The sequence below is a fragment of the Empidonax traillii genome, unplaced genomic scaffold, assembly GCF_003031625.1.
Source record: "Empidonax traillii isolate 1590-97213 ecotype Southwest subspecies unplaced genomic scaffold, ASM303162v1 scaffold717:size860381, whole genome shotgun sequence".
NCBI classification, from domain to species: Eukaryota; Metazoa; Chordata; class Aves; order Passeriformes; family Tyrannidae; genus Empidonax; species Empidonax traillii.
The window spans coordinates 497,676-517,759 of NW_020955910.1; the positions used below are offsets into that span (position 1 = coordinate 497,676).

At 53.2% G+C, this 20,084-nt stretch overlaps 1 protein-coding gene across 2 annotated transcripts in view; it reads left to right on the plus strand.

The window, feature by feature from the left end:
• Nucleotides 1–2,263: 2,263 nt before the first annotated feature.
• Nucleotides 2,264–20,084, plus strand: part of PEMT (phosphatidylethanolamine N-methyltransferase) — a 39,958-nt gene continuing 22,137 nt past the window's right edge. The window contains exons 1-2 of one of the 2 annotated variants that reach the window (XM_027900302.1): nucleotides 2,264–2,335; nucleotides 4,677–4,784. In XM_027900302.1, coding sequence (XP_027756103.1) covers nucleotides 4,692–4,784 — 93 coding nt within the window. In that variant the 5' untranslated portion in view covers nucleotides 2,264–2,335; nucleotides 4,677–4,691. Of the gene's footprint in view, nucleotides 2,336–3,146; nucleotides 3,331–4,676; nucleotides 4,785–20,084 lie in introns of those variants that run through there. The other variant, XM_027900301.1, reaches the window with a different exon arrangement.

Genomic DNA, 20,084 nt, shown 5'->3' on the forward strand with positions numbered 1-20,084 from the left:
CACATGTAGTATCCTTGACCGGACTGATGCAACTCCATATTCACCGGTGACCTCTTGGGACCACGGTGGGATTTCAAAGGGCACTGGGGAGTTCAAGCTGAGAACAGATTTGGCACAGCTGAGGGCAATGCCCTCAGTGCTTGGAAACGGAGAGCTGGATAAACGGCACACCACGGGGAGAAGGGGAGGGATGGGGACACAAAGAAAAATCCCGTGCAGAAAGCCCTCTTTGTCTCCTTCACAGCTGCAGGGATCTATCTAAGGTGGGATGAAGGCCAGCATGGAGGGGCCCTGCTGACACAAACATCCCCTTTCCCTCTTACATGGAAAATTTTCCCTGGACAGGGGATTTGGCAGTGGGAATGGTGTGAGAGCTCATTCTTTGCCCTAAATGCTGCTGAGATGGTGGTAGGACACTGGGTCCTGCAGCACATGCCTCCACTGGGGTGACAGGACAGATGTGTCTGCGACAGCTCAGCTCTGCTGGCCTCAAACAAGGAGCCAGTGAGACAGCTCATCCCTCTGCACCTCCTCACCATCCTCCATCCCTCAGCCAGACCCATTCCTCCTCCAGCTGTGCCACGACATCCTTGTCCTTTCCCAGCTGGCAGCACTGGCATCACCAGGACATCTTCCCCTTGCAGCCGGGAGGACAGTTTGGAGGTTCCTCCCTGCTAATTCCCTCCAGGAGGGGACGTTCATTGCTTTCCCCACCACGTCCCCATCGCCCTTCCTGCCGCTCCCAGCACCCAGCTGGTGGGACTCACAGAACAAACATCCTCCCACCTGCTCCTGCGGCCCAGCCTGGGAGATGGCAGAGCCGATAATTACACGCTTGGCACAGCAGAATCATCCACCGCGAGGGAGAAGAGGCCAGAAGCAGCTGGAGGTCATCCAGGGGGAATGTTGCTCCCACCCACAGTGCCTCACCCCAAACCAGCCCAGTTCATACTGTGAATGTGCTTGACAGGCCCTGTGTGAGCACCCCAAGCCTGCAGGGAGGTGGGGGTGTGCTGGTGCAGCGAGCTGTTTGGAGCAGCAGAACCCAGGAAAGCCCCAGTTTCCTGTAGAGCTGAGCTGGGATCCCCTGGCTCTGCTGAAGCATATCCTCCAAGGATGCCATTTTCCTGGGGAAGGCTCCTTGGGAGCCATCGTTCACACGTGCTTTCAGTACCTGTCAGGGCATGAGCGCTTGGATGTCCCATCCCTTCCCCAGCTCATTCACACCAAATTCTTTTTTGAAGAAAATTTATTTCCTGGCAAAGCAGGGTCAGCAAAAGCAGAGACCCTCAGAGGTCTGCAGGGATGATACTACCTGATTTCCCAGGCACAGGTGGGTTCGGGACTGCAGCCCATGAGGTGCATCAACCACAAACATCCCAGAGAGGAGCACAGAGGAGAAATAATGAGCAGTAATAATAACAGCAATTAAAAATATACCACACTGCCTGAAGGGAGACGGCTGCAATGAACTGTCCTTAAAATACATCCAGACTTGATGGCTTTACATTTTGCCCTGAAATGACAAGTATCCGTCAAGCAACATTTAATTTCCAGTGCCAGGGAGCCACTGGAGTTGTTTCCCAGCTCCTGGCTCTGGTGGGAGCGCTGAACAGAGGCAAGGCAGGGGATGGAAAGGGGTTGGGCAGGGGCCAGGGCAGGGATCATGGAATCAGAATCCCAGAACGGTTTGGGAAGGGAATAGAGGGGATCTAAGAGATCACTTAGTTCCAACCCCGTTCCGCGGGCAGGGACACTTTTCACCAGACCAGGTTGCTCCAACCTCACTCTGAACACCTCCAGGGACGGGGCAGCCACAGCTTCTCTGGACAAAAGGGAATGGGAAAGGGGTCGAGCAGAGGTCAGCAGGAGACAGGGCAGGAACGGGCAGGGGGCAGGCAGGGGTTGGCAGTGCCTGTCTCACCAGCGGTGCCCCCTCAGTTCTCGCCCTCTCTCCCCCCGGGGCTGTCCCACTCCCAGCCCCGCTCCAGCCGCCCGGTGCGGCCCCGGGGCAGGGTCGAAGTGCGGGCCCGGCCGCGGGGCCGCCCCCGCTCCCTCCCGGCGCGGCCGGACGCGCTCCCGCACCCGCGGCCGGAGGGGAGGTCAGGTCAGCGCCGTGCCCATCCCGCAGGCCCCGGGCCCCGGCGCGGCTCCTCCCGGGGAGGCGGGACCGCAGCTCCCGGCAGCGCCTCGGCGGGCCCCGCGCTCGGCCGCGGCCATGGCGGGGTGGCCCGGGCCGGGCGCGGGGCGGCGGGAGGAGGAGGCGGCGGCGGGCGGGGCCCGGCGCTTCCCGCGGGAGTGCTGCGAGGGGCTGGGCGGCCTGGACTACGGCCAGGTACCGGCGGGCTGCGGGCGGGAGGGAGGAGGGAGGGCCCGGCCCGGGGCAGCGCGGGGAGCCCGGGGGTGGATCCCGCCCCCCTCCTCCTCCTCCTCCTCCTCCCGCCGGTGCCACCGCGGGGCTCGGCGAATCCGCTGGGAATAACCCGCGGGTTGTGCCCGCAGGCGCAGCAGGCCCAGGGGCGATCGGTACCCGGTGCCCCATGTGCACCTGCTGCCCTCCCCGGCCCGGTACCGCCCAAGCCGTGCTCCGGCCACGCAGCAAGGACGGCACCGGCACCGCGCAGGAGGCCTGTGATGGCTTATGCAGGTGCCAGTGCGGTTCTCAGCCAGGTGTTCGTTTGGGTTCCCGTGCAGGTCTCACCTGGGTGCCCATGAAGCTCTTGCCCAGGTGCTTTTGCTACTCCCACCCAAGTGCCTGTGAAGCTCGTTTGGATGCCTGTGCAGCTCTCACCTTGGGTGCCTGTGCAGCTCTCACCCAGGTGCCTCTGCAGCTCTTGTTTAAATGCCTGTGCAGCTCTCACCCAGGTGCCCATTTATCTCTCACCCAGGCGCCCGTGCAGCTCTGACCTGTATGCCCATATAGGTCTTGTTTGGGTACCCATGCAGCTCTCACATGGGTGCCTGTGCAGCTCTCACTCAGGTGCCCATTTATCTCTCACCCAGATACCCATATATCTCTCAGGTGCCCATGTGTTTTTCACCCAGGTGCCCATTTATCTCTCACCCAGGTGCCTGTGCAGCTCCCACCCTCCCTGACTTTGGGCCTGCGGACAAGCGGGCAGTGCTTGCCACGGTCATTGATTCTCATCAGGGAGGAGGGGGCAAAGTTGAATGTTCTGTGCCTGTTACGTGGCTGTCCCAGCAGCTCGCAGAGACAGCTCATCCCGTTAGGGCTCCCCTTTTATCCCGAAAAGCACACACCAGGCACAGGCCAATCTGCCTCCCGCTGGCAGCAGCCGCGAATTTGGTTGTTGAGGAGCAGAAAAGAAGGTGAGTGCAATGTTAACGATGTTGCCAGCCGAGAGTTAGTAGGTCAAGAAGCTTTTGTTCAGCCCGTGCTGGCAGTGTGCTCAGCACCGTACAAAACGAGAGGAAAGAAGCTGTCCTGGTCCTGCAGGATTGCAATTGAAGTGGGATTAGACAGTACGGCCCCGGTGCCAGCAGCTGTCTGGGTGCTTGGGTTATGGCTTGAGAGTTTGAAGGCTCAAGGTCTGGTGGCAAAGGGCTGCTTGGGGGTGAAGGGAGGGGAGGAGAGGCTGGCAAGGGTGGCAATAGGGGGAGACAGGTCAGGATCAGGCCCTGGGGGCTGTTCCCATCGATCCTTGCCAGCACCTGTGTCCCCAGGGCTCAGATGAAGGAGCCGGGGGGAGCTGGGGTGGTGATGGTTTGAAGGAGGCTGTGGAGTCCCATAAAGATCCCCCTTTTCCCCGTGGCTGTACGGCCTTTGCTCCTGCACTTTGCACTGCGGGTGGTCACGGCTGGGCAGGAGGCACTTGGAGCGACTGGATGTGTCCTGGGCCAGCACAGGAGCTGCGTTTTCTTTCTTCCCACAGCCTTTTCTTCAGGCTAGGAACAGCACTGGGTTTACCAACCCCTGTCCATGAATCACACCGTGGCTCTGGTTCTTTCCAAGGACCTTTGAGGAGTCAGTGGGGATTTCTCTCCCGGATGGGCGAGGTGGAGCTGATGCCTTTCCGAGCCATTCTGTCCCCTGGCACCCAAAGGACTTGCAAACACAGCTGTGTTGGGGAAGCAAAAACCTTCCATGTCTCAATGTTGTCTTTGATTTTGTTTCAAGTGAGGGAAGGGCTTGGGCTGGGCTATTTTGTCTGTTGTTTTCAAAGTTTTTGGCAAAAAAAAAAGGCCCTTGCTGTTTTTCATCAAACACCAGCACAGGGGAAAGGGGATGAGGAGGGATAAGCAGCATGGCTTACTGCACGTAAAAAGTGCTGACAATGTCAAGAGCCATCCTGGGAAAAATATCTCTTTCTTAAAAGGAGAACAGTGAGTTTTAAGGGCTTTTTGTTGTTGTCATTAAGAGAGGAAATTCTTTTGCAGCTTCTTACAATGCAGATATATCCCCCCTCGCTGTGGAGAGAGGCCAGTGGCCCTGGGGTTTGGGGGAATGGCTTGGAGGAGCCCCCATCATTCTTCGGGGCTTTGCATCCTGACACAGCAGTTTGCAAGCTGTAACGTGTTGCTTTGGGCCATAAGAAGATTCATCCAGACTTGGGGCAGCTGATGGGTTTGATTTGAGGTGAAGTGCCCCATATTTGGGTGTAATGGCCAGTGTCCCATGGGAACCTGCACTCCAGTAACCATCTCTCCCTCCCCAGGTGGATGTGGCAGCCATGGCACAGCTCTTTGGCTACGTGGATGTGACTGACACTGGCTTCATTGTGGCTGTGCTCTCCATCGCCTTCAACCCACTCTTCTGGAACGTGGTAAGAGCTGATTGCACTCCAGCTGCTCCTTCACTCTCTGCCTTCCTTTCCCAGCTTCCTTCGGGATGCACTTTTGGAGGAAAAACCTCTTTTGGCGAAGTCTGCTGGGCTGGGTGGGAGGAATGGTGCTCGATTAGACATTAGAAGTGGGTGAGCAATGGGCTGTGCTGCAGAGTGAGCTCCTGGGGCTGGAGGTGACCATGAGGGATGTCACAGAGGAGGTGAAGGTGGGAGCCAGCACAGGATGCAGCAGGAATTAGGAGCTGAGTTTGGGAGAGGAGGGGAGAGCAATCAAACCCGTCCTTCAGCCACACCCAGCAGCCAGGCACTGGTCCCCACTGGGACTGAGCATAAACAGCGTTAACCCCCATCACGGGGGCTGCACTGCATACTTTGCCCGCTGCTTCCCCTTGAAATGTGTTGGCAGCTGTTTGTGTGGATGGCGGGGAGGAAAAACAATCAGCCAGAAGTTAAACATGGAAAAAAAAATTCCTCCTCCACCACGCTGCAAAGCCTGGCAAAGAGCTGCAGGGTTGGCAGCAAGCCAGCCCCAATGGGAGCAGGGTACCTGTGCACGGGTGGTGTTCTCTGTGTCTGTGGAGGCCACAGTGCTCTGTGGTTTGCTGTCTCCCTGAAAGAGCAGCAGGAATAATCGCTGGCCCCCTTTCTGAGCATTGCAGAGCCGGTGTGCCAAGCAGGGAGCCCAGGGTGGCTGTAGAGTGAGGTGACTCCCACCCTGCAGCACCCTCAGCAGCACAGCTGAAGTGTGGGGTGAAATGTCCCTGCCAGCACTCATGGGAATGGGATGTCGTTTCAGCCACGATTCCCAGATCTGCCCACCAAACCTCCCGGCAGGGATTCTCTCCCTGGGAAATTCTCCTTAAAAAGGCCGTATTTTTCCAGAGGGGGAGGACTCATCTCTCTCTGAGCGCGGGGGCTCTTGAGATTGTCTCACGCTGGGCTTTGGAAAAGCGAGGCTCTCCTGGCTGTGAGTCACTTTGGAAACCTCTGTCGGAGCTCTTTGTTGCAGCCTCCCTAATTTTTCATGCAACTCGTTATTAAAAAGTCTCACGGTGTCTGAAATGCGAGCTGGAATAAGCCACATTATTTCGACTGCGGAGTCATCATTTAGCATAAAGAATCAATGAACAAGAAGATTCAGGATGTGGTCTCTGGGGGGAGGGACTGGCTCTGGCAAAAAAACTGCATGAAAGAGAAAGAAAAAAGTACTTTATTAGCATCTGCTGCTATGCCTGCGACTCGTGGGACGCCTGCAGCTTGGGAAATAGCGTTGCTTTTTGGCTCAGGAGTTTGGCTGATGTTAAAGGACAGGGAAAGCTGATGTAACAGCAGGAAGTTCGTTGCTCCGGGTTGCTGTTGTCCCCTCCCAGTGACTGGAGAGCGGTGCCGTTGGCAGCAGGTGGCACTCCAAGCCAGACGTGCAGGGCTGCGGCTGGGAGCAGGAGGCATCTCGGCGTGGGTTTGAGCGAGCAGCCCGAGCTGGGTGTTGGGGAAAGCTGGGGAGGTGAGCGTGGCGTTCCGTGTTTCCCCGGCTGTAACGGGCCGGGTGGATCTCACGGTCCCTCCACCCATCCGTGCTCTGCCCAAGCCCCGGAGCATCTCCCTGGTGTTTTCAGTCCCAGTGTGTGGCTCACATCAGGCACTTCTGGAAGGCTCTTGCAGGGGATCTGTGGGTACTGCAGACCTAAACAAGTCCCCACTGTTGGGTGCACTTCAGCAAGAGCAACCCCAGACATCCCTGTTTTCCCCTGACCTGCTTCCTTTACCTTCTCCCCATCCTTTTTTCTGTGTGATCAGTGTCCCCTGCCTGCACTCAGCCAGCAGCTCTTTCTTTCCCTACATCCCTGCACAGGCTCCCTCTGTCCTTGGCTATTTGGGTTCCTTCCCAGCAGCTGAGATCTCTTCTGCATCTGAATTACTCGGGGCTTCCAAGAGCTTAAGTGCAAAGACTGGATTTCTGCACAGTGCCAAGCACTCTGCTCTGTCTGCTCAATAAGTAAAGTGGGACCGTGCTCAAAATCCCTCCTGTGCATGAAATTCCTGATTTGGATAGAAACTGGGTGGGGATGGATTGATTTAGTTCAGTGTCTTAATTCCCTGTTTCTGCTGAACTCCAGCCAGGTCTGCCTCTTCCAAAGTTTGGCGCCGGGTTGTCCTTGCTATGCAGTGCCTCTGAATAAATATGTGGTGGGGAAACCCTGGCTCCATGCAGTGCTTGGATCATGGAGAGGTGCATATCAAGGCCTCCAGCATAGCAAGATAGCCTAGTAAGCAGCAGGCATGTTTCTCTGGGACAAAACCTGCAGGGTTTGGGGATGAAGCACGAACTCTGGAGGCTATGGAGGAGCGTGGCTCCAGAGAAAATCCTGATGCTTGTCAGGTCGATGGATGTACTTTGGCTAAGAGAGCAATTTCAAGGACCAGAGCCTAAGTGGGGCAATTTGCAGACTCCAGCTGGGTCGTGCTGATGCTCCCTCCTGTTCTCCACAGGGGAGAAAAGCTCTTCCAAAAAGGCCTCGGGACTCCCCATTCCCACCTTCTCGCTGTGGGCGTGTGCAGGAGGCTACCAGGAATGAATCCCCAGGGCTGCCCACTGCATTTCCCCACCAAACCCAGGCCTTGCACCCCTTCTTCTGCTTCCGTGCTCTCCATGTATGTTAAAATCCCATCCTTCCCTGGGCAGCCCCCAGGTTATGTTGACCACAGCACAGCTTGGATGTGTTCCTGCACTATTCTCTGTTTTTTCCCTTTTTTTTTTTTCCCCTCTCCTCCTCATGCTGTCTCTGCTTTCCCACCTGCCGTGGCTGTTATGAAAGGAGCTGCTGGGAGCCGTGGTCCTGCATGAGGCAGGGACGCAGGTGAGGTCCCAAAAGGCAGCAGTGGAGCTGTTTTGGGAATGAAATCACTTCAGACTCCCCAAGGATGTTCAGTGCAGCTGGAAGACCCGAGCTACCGTGGGGCTGTAGAGGGGCACCCGGCAAGGAGCAGGCACATCTCTGGAGCTGTGCCATAAAACGTTAATGAGGCCAGAGCAGCAGGAACTTCAATAAATCCCATCTGTGTTTGGAAAGCTGCAGAACCATGGGAGAAGCTTCCCATCCCTTGGTAACTAAGGAAGGTATTAAATAACAGCTCCTCAGGGACAAATATTTTCGAGTCAGGAGAGGCAGATAACCTGCATGCAGGAGGCTTTAAAGAGCTTGGCTGAGCCTTTTCATGGGGACTTTCTAGAAAGCTGGAAGGTTTCTGTCACTCTCAGTAGCAACCAGGCATAGCCATGAGGCCACCGGTCTGACGTCCATCACCACGCAAGTGAGTTTCAAGTGGGGAGTGCATCCATCAGCAATCTTTTCTTGATTTGAGCCTCTTAAAAATTTAGGTCTGGCGTCAGGGACCGATTTAGAAATGGCTCATCTTCAGCTGCCACCACAGAGCTCGCTCCTCCCGTCACCTCCGGTCACCCCCTTGAGACACCCGTGTGTCTCACAGGAATCTGCAGGGTGAAACCCCAAATGTCACAGTTAGGAACAGGCTTGGCGTAATTTAGCGTGATTTTAAAGAACACAGACCCCGTCAGACAGCGATTTTGTTCTTCAAGGTTGCAGCTTTTCCTGTTCAGGGTAACAAGATCTCTGTTCTAGACCTCTGTCAAGCGTTTAAGCTGCATGAGGTTTTGATTAAAGAAGCAGCAGTTGCACAGGGACCTGGGCTGACAACGCCTGGCTCCTGATGGATGTGTATCTCTTGGTTCATTTATTTTTAATTTCCCATCCTTTTCTCCTTCTTTGGAGATTGGAGGAATCTGCCAAGTGGGTAAGAAGTGCTTGTGCTGGCGGGAAGGGGAGAGATTGCAGACACTGGCAGCCTGATTTCACCTACCTCTGACCACTTCTTGCTAAACTCGGAGGAAGGTGCCTGGCCCAAAATCTCCCCATGCTGCTGGGAAGCAGCTGGAAGCTGGGAAGTTGCTGGGATTCAGACCCTCAGTGAGAGCTGAAACTCTGATAAAGCTTTTTAGGACAGGAGAAAAAAATCCTGATGCTGGGGGATTTCAGCAACTCTCACTGCCTGTCTTACAGAAGGGGGGGATTGAGCAGTGGTTTGATGGTGGTGTGTCAGCACCTCGCTGGGGAAAGGAAATTGCAGGGTATGAAATAGCTGTGTGAGGGCTGAGATGGCAGCAGGGAGTACACCTCAGTTAGCTGAAGTTTACAGCGTTGGGAGATGGATGAGTTGGGGGTGATTTAATGTGGGTTTTTGTTTTTTTTTTCTGGCCTTCAAATTCTGTAAGCCTGCGAGATTTTTGTGGGCTCCCCCGCAAACCTCTGCCTGCCTGCAGCTGTGGGGGAGAGCAGAAAACAGCCCTCAACCAGCTTCTGGAAAGTGCTTTTAGACCCCATCATAGAAGCCACGGCACAGTGGCGATGATTATCTGCTTATAACAGATGCTAGATCAATAGCGGGGCTTCAAGCTATGCTGCAAGGCAATTGACTGCAGAAAGTGTTTCTTTATTGGGGTAAAGCTGGGCTTGCAACGAGGCTCAGATTCGCTCTTACATCTCCGGTCTTAAAATGTCACCACCAGCTCTGATGCCTTTCATCCTTTGTGAAGGGAGAGAACGCACATTATTCATAATTGGACTCTCTACCAGGCAGCAATAGCCGTTTTCATTTCCTACAATGGCTGGGAAAGAGTGAGGATTAGCCCTTTTCTTTTTTTTTTCTGTCTCCCAAACAGCATTTAGTGGCAATTTTATTCCGAGTGACTTGGTAACGCTTTCACTCAGGCAGCGAGGGCTTCGCGTGTGGTGAGCGGATGGCATCGATTCTCCAGCTGTCTTGTAACAGAGCAAGTCCTGGCTGGGTGTGTAACACCACCAGCCCTGTTTGTCTCCTAAATTTAGCTTTTCCAGCGTGTTGACGCTGCTGTGAGCCACGTAACAAGCACCAAAACTGGGTCGCACCCTCCAGCGTGCCGGCTGGAGTGGCACAATTAGGAGCGCCGGCACCTTGATGGAGAGCCACATCCTTCGTCCCAGCGCTGCTTCCCGCAGCCTCCCAGCTGGAGGTGGTGGTGTTTTCATCTAAATACTCTTGGAGAAGCTGTGCAATATATTTTTATGATGTTCTCGCAGGCTGAGCTGCCTGAGGTGGGGGAAATCGGGGAGCCCAGCCTGGCCAGGCATCTGTGAGCTGAGATGCTTCATCTGTGTGTTGAGCTGGGCACGGCCTCAGCCCTTGGGACTCCAGGCAAGGTGGTGGCAATCATTCCAACAGCTGCCCACCCACTGTGCACGGGTACCTGCCAAGACAGGCTGTGCTTGGTCAGCTGAGCCGTTACTGTGCCTGTTCCTAGCATGAATTTGAGATCCAGCTGGTGTGCAACGTGCCTGCTCAGCGTTTCTCAAAACCAAGGTCAGAATCTGTCTCTCACCTCACAGCTGACCCGAAAAGCAACCTCCTTTTTTTAGCATCTGCAGAATGCTTCTCTGAAAACCCAGGGTCTTTGTTGTATATACTGGACTTCTCTTGTTTAGTGTTTTAAAAATAAACTGCAGGCTGCTGGCAGCCCTGCTGGAGTAACTCAGCACACACACACAAAAGATGAAAAAAATTTATTTAGGCCAAGAGTCTTGTTTCCATATGCATCAGAGGCTTACCTGTAGACCCTGGAAGTTAGAAGAGGCCCTTTCTTCTCTATCCAATGCTATCCTGCTGCTAAACCCTTTCACCTGCTGATGAGGTGCTGATCAGAGATGTTAGTCTCTGAAATGGCAAGGCTGTGACCACCTGCGTCCCACGGGATGAGGCAAAAAGTGCAGCTAGAGGCAAAAAAGAAAGTGATATGATCTACCCAGACTGGGAGGCATGGAAGACATTGGGTCCTCCCACATGGCCCCGAGATTTGACAGTGTTTGTGCATAGCCTGGGCACTGGGATCTGCTGGATCCTCGAGGGGAGAAGCCCACTGCCATCCCTGGGACATCAGCAATCCCGGGGCTGGACAGGGGCTTCCCGTGTTGTGTCCCTGCCACAGTCACAGACGTGAGCCAGCTGTTCTCCAGCCGTGCCGTGGCACAGACCATTTTGCAGAAGCCTGCCCGGTTCCCAGAAGGGTGGGATCTCCCAAAATAGGCTGCCATGACGAAGAAATGCAGAGACATGCAGTCTGCTGGCTGCTCTTGGGTGGTTATTTCCGTAAGCCCCGCTGCCACGCTCCCGTCACAATGCAGTTGGATCTCCTGCATGTCTGGAGACTCATGTGGAGGGAGACGTTGGGGTTTCATGGATCCAGCTTGTGGAAGAATGGTGGCACACAGGTTTGGCACCCCAAAGAAAATACCACTTCATTTTCTCTATTTTCTCCTGCCCTGATGAACTCTGAGGTGACACTCACCTCCAGTGGCTCACACGGCAGCAGGGAATGGGTAGGAAAGTAGATTAGTAAATCAGTAAAGCAAAACCCTCCTTCACTTTTCCACCTATATGATGTCCCCAATGACAAGAGCAGCTGGAAATGGTTCTTGGCAGGAGCATCCCACATCCCTGCTCTCCTGAGTGTGAAACAAGATAGTTCAGCACTCCGATCACAGCAGCACTTTGTTGGAGACTGGTTCTTAGTAATATTGGGAGCCTCATCTCAGTTAAAGCAAACAAGTCTGTGCAGCCCCCTGGGCTGCCTTACATTGCCCTTTCCAAGGTTTTAAAACCCCTGTATCCCAACCCAAGGGAAGGGCTGTGGAGTCACTGCCTGATTTTCCTTTTCCCTGCCAAGCCATCTGAACTTCTGTGCTTGCTCCCGTGCAGGAATGAGGGGTGACTTTCTTAGGAAATTAAAAATTTGGTTGCCAGGAAAGCTGGAAACCCCAGGCTCGTCTGTGCACCTGCGTGTGGCTTCATCAGACTCCCCTGATCTCCCAGTGGATGTTGGCGTCTGGGAGAGGAAGGCTGGTGGGAGTTCTTGATTTTCCCGTATGTCATTGAAATTGTGACCCACCGTGGTGCAGTATCTACTCATCTGGATTGGACAGTATCTTGTTTGGCTTTTTTTTCCTTGTAGAATCTTTTTTGTTCCCTCTCTTTACTCTCCCAGACCCAGGATGATGCAGCCGTGTGCTTGTTCTGCAGGTTGGGATGTGCGAGCTGCTGCTTTGTCTGGCTGAAGGGTTTTCACTCGCTGTCTGTGTAGGCACATTCATTTTTGGTGTGCTTTGGAAAAGAAAAAGGCTATGAACAGCTCACACCCCTGAAGAGGGTGAAATGGAGATGGGTTTTAGCAATTTTCTATGCTTTTGGCTGTTGCAGGGAAGCCTGGCCGTCAGGGCTCCCAGAACACCTTCGTCACCTCCTTTGTGCAGTGGGAGGTTTGCTCGTTATCTGGTCTCTGCTTCGCTTAGAAAAGAAGCTGTAATTGTAGCAGCTCCTTGCCATAAATGCACAAAGACATTTTCAGGGAAGGAAAGTGTACATGCAGCTTTTATCATCCTCTACAGTACTCCTTCTGCCCACTTTTCTCACCTCCTGCCCTTTGTCCAGCATCCTCTCTGTGCCTGCCTGCTGTTCAGCATGACCCCCTCTGGCTGGAACCTCTTCTTTGCTATAGAAATGCCCCTCTAAGATAGAAGAAGTTGAGCATCCTCCTCATCAGTCTTTTTGGGTTAAGAGAAGACAGACCCCAAATGCCCCCACGTAGCCAGGTGTTCCAGTTCCTGCCTCTTTCCCCAGAGCTGTGAGCCCAACAGCAGATGCTCAATCTGCAGAATTACAGGGAGGACTTTGAACTGGGAAAAAGAACCTTTCCATCTGTCTTGACTGCACTGTACACCCGTTAACAGGACTGAAGTAATACCAAATCAGATCACCTTGAGGCACGCGTGCCTGTTCCTATAAAAAACCAGAATGACCTCAGACGAGATACAGTATTTTTAACTATGAAGCATTCCTACTAAGTGCCTTTTCCTGTTTATTTTTACCAGGACATTGTTGTAATGACTGCAGACTTACTCATTTCATTCCCAAGGCTGGAGAGCAGCAATGAATTCGTTTCATTTCGAGATTTTGCCGTACAATCATTTTTCCAGAGATTGATGTTCTCAGAAACCAAAGCGCGTGCGTTGCCCAAATGAGGAGCATTATTTTCTTCCTGTAGCCATTAAGCTTTGGTACCTGCAGATGTGAGGGGATCATAGCTGGAAGGACTTGTTCAGCCTCCTTCATCCACCTCCATGCAAGGACTCTGGTAGAAATTTGTGGAGCGAAGGACCGTGAGAGGGTTTGGGCACGGGATGCAGGGCTTGTGTCTGCATCCCTGCACTGGGCTTTTGAGGCTGCAGAAGGGAGAAGGAGCTCCCCTGGGACGTAGATCACAGGGCCTGAGGATGACTGTTCACCTGGCTTTTTTGGGTTGTGTTTCTTGCCCTGAACAACCACCACGGGGCACGTGGTTACACCCACCCGCACCCGGAGGAACCTCAGCGCCAACCCCAGCGAGGCCGAGGGGTCCGGTGGCGTTGTGTTTAACCCTTCAGGTGGTTGTTACTTGTTGTGCCTCGCGGGGTTGAACATCTCATCCCCGAGCAGAGGGGACACAGCGCGGCTGTTACATAAAGATCACATTGTCCCCCTCTATTGTTGGCCGTGTGTCCTCAGTGCCGTGGGAAATGTTCCCAGGGGTGGCTTAACACGGAGTGTGGAACGTGATATGGCGAGCAGGGAGAGGACGGGAGGCCCTCCAGCCGAAGTCAGGACTTGCCGAGCGCAGCCAGTGCAACCAGTACCTCTTTTGCAGCGAACTCTCACTACTCTGTGAAGGGGTGTTGGATTTCTCTTGCATTTTGTGCTCCGTGAGGCATATTTATTTTCTTCTCCCCCCCCTTCCCTGTCCCCCTCCCGTCACAGCTCCTGCGGGAGCCATGAGCGGGTACACTCTGTCCAGAGGATGGGTGTGTTGGGAGTCCTTATTAGCAGACTTATTCCAGAGAATTAAACCCTAATTTCACAAAAGGGCAGCAAGAGAGCGGCTGCAGCTCTGGGAGAGGCTGAGCCTTTGTGTGTTGTTTGCAAATGGCACAAGAAGTCCTGGTCTGAGCCTGCTGGTCCTGGTCACTGGGGTATTGTGACCAAAAGAGTAATTGTTGTGCTTCTTTACTACTTAAAACAAAAATTACAAAGTGGTGTACAAGGAAACCAGCCATGCCTCCTCTGCTGTGCTGTCACTTGTGCCTCCGCTTGTTTTTGGTCTCAGACAGGGCTTTAACATGTTCCTAATCCCCTTCCACTTCATCTTTTTACAACCCCGCTGCAAAATGTGCCTCTGTGATCCCTGTCATTGTTCCTCCCTGAATTAATAGTTGTGTGTAATTGTGACCTGCCACAGGACGCTGCCTTGCTCTGTTAAAAAGAGGGATGCTAATGAAGAACATTGGGTGCCATATTACGGGAGAGCAAGGCTCGACTCGACGGGATGTGGGACATGTACTTGCCGTACTGTTATTGCCAGCCTGGGCAGAAATGGTGTTTCTGTCTCTCATCAGTCACTGGCTAATGATTGTAATTTTTACTTGCTGAGAAACTCTGGATATAATGGACTTCATTAACAGATACATGAGATGCTACCAGACCTGCATTAGGGAGAGAGAGGAAGAAAACAACCCCTGCGTGGAGGCAATTTTATTATTTATCTGTAGCAGTAGAAGTGATGCAGAATTAGTGTGGGATTCGGCGGTGTGGCTAATGAGCTGGGCTGAGCTGGAATCCAAGCAAACCTATTAATGCAAGCAAACTGCAAAGATGATGCCCAGGCCTGAAAGCCCTCACATCAGACACGAGATCCAAGCAGTGTCTGGGATGGCTTGGCTGCTTTATCTCCCTCTGTGTGGAGCCTGGTGGTTGCTGTTGTGTTTGTGTCTGGAGAGGCTGCTGTTTGCTGTCACCCCCCCGAACCTTTCTCCTTCCCCTTCTCTCCTGCCAGCTCCTTCTTACTCATACACTGGGTGAATTGGAGCTCCTGATTTAATCTTTAAGACAACAGAGCCAAAGTATTTCCACTCCCATGGGCCACAGCTGCTTGAATAATTGCCTGAGTTGACACATTACAGCATTCAGCCCCAGTTTTCGGTTGCAGGCAGTGGCACATCTGCAGGTCCAGCTGGTTGGGGTCGTGGTGACAGAGCTGGGTGCTCACGCTGGTACCCAGACGTGTATCTGCAACTAAATACAGGCCCTACAGGAGGGGAAAAAGCACCTGATTCAGCTGACAGCTGCAGTATAGCTTTATACGGCCTCTTTGCAATGAATCAGAGGCTGAAAGAAATGTCAGAGTCGTTAGATGACCTCAGTCTCCTTTTACCTGGATCCTCTGAAGGCTTGTCTCAGTTCGGGAACGGGGTATTCTTACATAGGATGCACTTGCTGAAGATTGACCATTTTCATTCCAGCTAGAATAACTGGTTTTTAATCAGGCTGACCTTATTTGCAACAGCAACAGCAATTTGAGCTAGAGGTTCGCAGCAACGTTGGAAGGCTTTGAAGAGCAGAACAGATGCCTCGTGACACAGATAAAGCTTTATCCCCACATTTAAAACCAAACCCAAGGCGCTGAGGAGAATTCAGAGGGACTTGACCTCAGCACTGTGATCCATTGGGATCCGGGGCCTAATTTGGAAATAACGCAATGGAACGGAGGCGCGAAAGTAAAAGGGAGAGTCTTAAAAAAAGGAGAGACATTTGTCTTGTAATGTGGCATTTGTACTGAGTGCTTGCTGACAGTGTGGTGCAGCAAAGAGCTTGTCTTCCTAAATCGATGCCAGTTCAGACATCGTCAGTGCTATTGTCGGATCGCTTTGTTTGGAAATGGGTCTGTTGGGTAGACAGCCTGTTCTGGTGAAGCAGCTGTGTAGAAAACTTCAGACACTTCCCCAGCTTTGCTTTTTTTAGGGCTGCATGAGTACGAGCAACAAGGAATAAAAATAAGCAAATACAGGATGTGAGGTGGATGTGAATGTTGTCAGTCACTCGAGACCGACACACACCTTTGCTTCTGGTTGGTTTGGGAAGGTGCCTGCTACAGACTGCCTGAGCAAAATCCGATCTGTTTCACCCAGGGAAAACGCTCCCAGCTTCAGAAAAATGTATGAAAATACAAGGTTTGTGGTTTTCTGGATGGGAGCTGTGTGCAGTGGGAAGCTGAGTGTGGGCCAAGTCATCTGGGCATGGAAGATGAAAAGAAATCCGGCAAAATGCTTCACCGTCCTGCGCTTGAGATGCTCATCTGGCAGCAATTCCCTTCCCTCTGGGCTCCAGCAGAGCCCCAGATACTTGTGTAGGGGCAGCCTCTGCCTTTCCCTAATCTCGGGAGATTATTTTATTTGGTTGTATTCATGGTTTAGAGGAGCTGGGTGTGTCCCAGCTGCTCCCCATTCTCTCATGCAGCCCTCCCACTGCTTGGCCATCCCCGCCACATCCCAGGCCGGGACTGGAAAGATCCTTCCCCATCCCGTGCTGCGCTCTGGAGAAACCATTATTTCGCAGATATTTTTTTCCGTGGGATTTACTGGCTGGGAGAGTTGGTTTGGGCCTGATTCCCTGTGGCTGGAGCGCATCACCCTTTCCCTTCGCTCTCGGGGAGCTGCTCTCAAGGGCTCCCCATGCCCACTCTCAAAATTAATTAACGCAGCTCGTTCTGGGTTATTGAAATCACCTGCCTTCGGCTTCCAGCACTTTGGACATAAATCATGAGTTCTTTGCTTTGAGGAGAAACTGTTCGGATTTTGTGTTGGAAATTGCCAGCAAATGCAGCCCATATTCCGTGTCATTTTTGTTTTTATTGAAGAGGAGAGGATGTGGCTCATGGAACATCCATGGACCTGGGCTGCCTTGGCATACGCTAAGCAGGGGCTTGTTTTCGTTGCAGCCTGCTGATGAGATCCTACTTTGACAAATCACATAAACACTATTAGAGAAATGAAATTTTTTATCTAACTGTTTATCATGAGTGGATTCAAGGTAAAGGCTGATAGGGAGGTAATCTCAAGGGATAACTTTGAGGTAAAGCGTACCTAGTCCTTATGAAACCCTTATCTGTTTACCTGCCAGCTTGTTTTGTTTCCCCAGCTCAAGGCTGTTAGCTGGGGTGACCTGTGCCGTTTCAGTCCAATTACTTTCACTGGAGATGGATGAAGGGGGGGGGGGGGATATTTTTTTAGGCTAAACCTAGTGGAGGCAGGCTGGGTTTCTGTAATATCTTTCCACTTCTAAAGAAGTGGAGTCACTTTACTCTTCTCCCTGTGTCAGAGTGCTCAGACTGGACCCTGTTGACCCCCTCAGCAGCAGCATTCATTGGAAAAGAGTCACTAGAAGAGGCACTCCAGCTTATGTTTCATCCTCTTAACTTGCTGGTTTGCGCGATGGGCTTTACAGGCAGTGAGGTTTGTCATGCTGATTTGTCTCAGCACTGCAACTCCACAGCCAGTCCCTTGATTTTGGAGAGGAACCTGCCCTGCTTTCTGCTTGTAGCTCGTTCTCCTCTTCAGCCCTTAGGATGTTCTCCATTTTTTTGGAAGCACTCTGTGTGTTCCAAACCAACTGTTCCACTGTGAGAGCCTGGAAACGTGTGGCTTTTCCCTCCTTGTCACCTGGGTGTGCAGCCCCGCCGTTCCAGCTGGCTGTTCCACGCCGCAGTGTCCTTGCACAGCCAGTCCACACACCGCCTCGTCTCTCCAAAACCCTGCTCCTGTTTCTCTTGGCTGGAATGAACAACAAACCCCCCATCCAGAGCCCGCGAAAGGCAATGGAAAAATCTTCCTTGCGTCAAATCGACGCCTTCCTTTCCAAACTGAAAGCCCTTGGCAAACACGGATGAGCTGAGCCTTGCTGCTCGGCAGCTGCTACTGCCATGCACCAGTGGGGAAATGGGAGAGGGGAAAAACTAGCTGGTATGGTATCCTGGGGCGACCTTTTGTGGCTGAGCTGGCCCATCCCCATCTCTTGGGGCAACCTGTGAGGTCTCTGCCCTCAAAGCCTCCAGTCTCTGCCAGGAGTCCCTGTCCTGCTCTGGCTCCTTGTGCATGGGCACAGGCTGTCACCTGTTGTCTCCAGCGCCTGCTGCTCGTCATCAAACCATCTCTGGGCACATCTTTTCTTGGGGCATTACCATGAAAAAGCCTTTACAAGCTGCGTGGGCACAGTCTCTGACCTGCTTTGCCTCACAGCTCACATGAAACTCTGTTAAGGCGGTGCCTGTCTCTTCTCATATCACTTCAGTGTTTTAATTGCATGAACTGGAAGCTGCTGCTCCAGTACTTGGTGGGGGAACTTCGCAGGGCTTTAATCACTTGCTAAAAGGCTTTCAGGCTGCATTACCATCTCATGGCTCTCTGTAATGGAGAGCCTGTGCCCTGAGAAACCTTCAGAGAAATAACTCAGTCTCTAGATCAGGTAGTCCAGAGCTGCTGCAGTTTTTTCCAGTGCAGGCAGGAAGCAGCTAAACAAAGTGGAGCCCACTTGGGGTGCTGACAGGAGCTGGCAGCCTGTGACCACCTCCCTCTGGGCGCTGTGCTGGCAGGAGGGACGTGTAGTCTCATGGTGGTCTCATGTTCACCCCGAGTGCCAGCCTCTCCTCCTGGAAAGTGTGCAGCTGGGAGAGCTGAGCCTGCAGCTCTGCAGTGTTGGTTTTCCATGATTTAGTGGATGTGCTGGGAATAATGGGGGTGAGCAGCCAGGGAGTCCAAGCACTGCTGTGTCAGGACAGAGGGGTGGGTGGGATGAGGGCTTTGGGGAGGCTGGGGGACAGCTCAGATGGGCAGAGGTGATGCTGCCATCCTGCCAAAGGGATAGCAAGCGATGGCACGGGGGATAAAGGCTGCTGGATGATCTGCTGGCCCAAGTGGAGGAGCACAGCTGAGAACTGGTGGTTCATAGTATAGGAGACGTGGTGGATGAGGGATGCTGGAGGGACTGGCCTGCTACAGGCTGGAAGAGGGAAGATACCACAGTGTGCCATGTGCTGGGAGTCACCGACAGGCGACGTGGGTGCATGGTAGTACCACAGCCCAGCTTACCGTTGCCTGTCTGCCAGGCCCTGCCCACGGGCTGGGTTTAAAGCCCTTATGGATTTAGGACCTCTTCCCAGGGCTGTATTCCCATCTGGAGCTGGCCTGGTGCTCATGGACAGCACGGGGAAGGCAGTTCTGTGCTTTGTATCGCCAGCACTGCTGTGCTGGGAACGTGACTGCAGAGAGGTGACGGCTAATTGCTGCAGCGAGTCAAGGACTGTTTAAGCAGCTAATTAATTCCTCCTAATCAGCCCTTGATCTGTTGAAAACTGCATGGCATTATCTCCTCTGCTGCAACACCTTGATAATTCCTGTCTGAATGGCCTTCACAGAGAACATATTTAAATAAACTCAATAGAGATTTCAGACAGATAGCAACTATAATTACCAGCTTGTACAAATTAAAACCGTGGTTTGTTCTGTTCTTTTTCTCCTGCCTTCGCTGCCCAGAGCTCCTGCTAATCATGTTCCTGCTGCCAGTGGCACGCCGGTCCCCAGGGCGTTTTCTGCACATGCCTTCGGAAAGCCTGTGCCGGTGCCTGGTGCCGGGGTGTGCCGATGTTTCGGATGAGCCCGCACATGGGCACATGCCAGCCTTGCCTGGCGCTTTTTCTGTGCCAGGGGCTTAGTGCCGTGTCAGGGAGCTGCAGGAGCAGCCCACACACACCCCTCGGGGCTGCCGTGCACGATCCTCCCCAGGACCAGTCCTGCAGTTTCCTCCCCGTCTCTCCTAAGGTTTGCAAGCTCCTGGAAATAATAGAGTTTCTCTCACAAGCACTCAGACATTGGCCTTAAATGGCCACAGCAGCCCAGGCTGGAGCTTTCAGTCTTGGTGTTCAAGCAGTGCTGTAGATGCGTGCCCCCTACATCACTTTGGCAAGCGATTGTCTGCATTGAGCACTGCTGGATGCAGCAGGGCTTGAGCACACTTCGTTAGGAGGGATAAGGTCAGGCCACACTCATTTCCTTCAGGGTCACTTGGGACAGCCAGAAGGGCTGGCTCCTCTGGCATTTGGCAAAGGTCAGCCAGCCCTGGTGCTCGCATTTCCATTCCAGCTCTCTCTGCTTCCCTGCCTGCTCCTGGGAGCACCAGAGCCACGGTCTGGGTGCTCAGGTAAATGTAACAGCTGTGGGCAGGGTTGTTTTCCAGCATCCAAGCAGTGGAGAGCAGAGAGAAGAGAGTGTTGCTATGCTTTAGTGAGGGATTACAGTGAATCAGAAAGGAAAA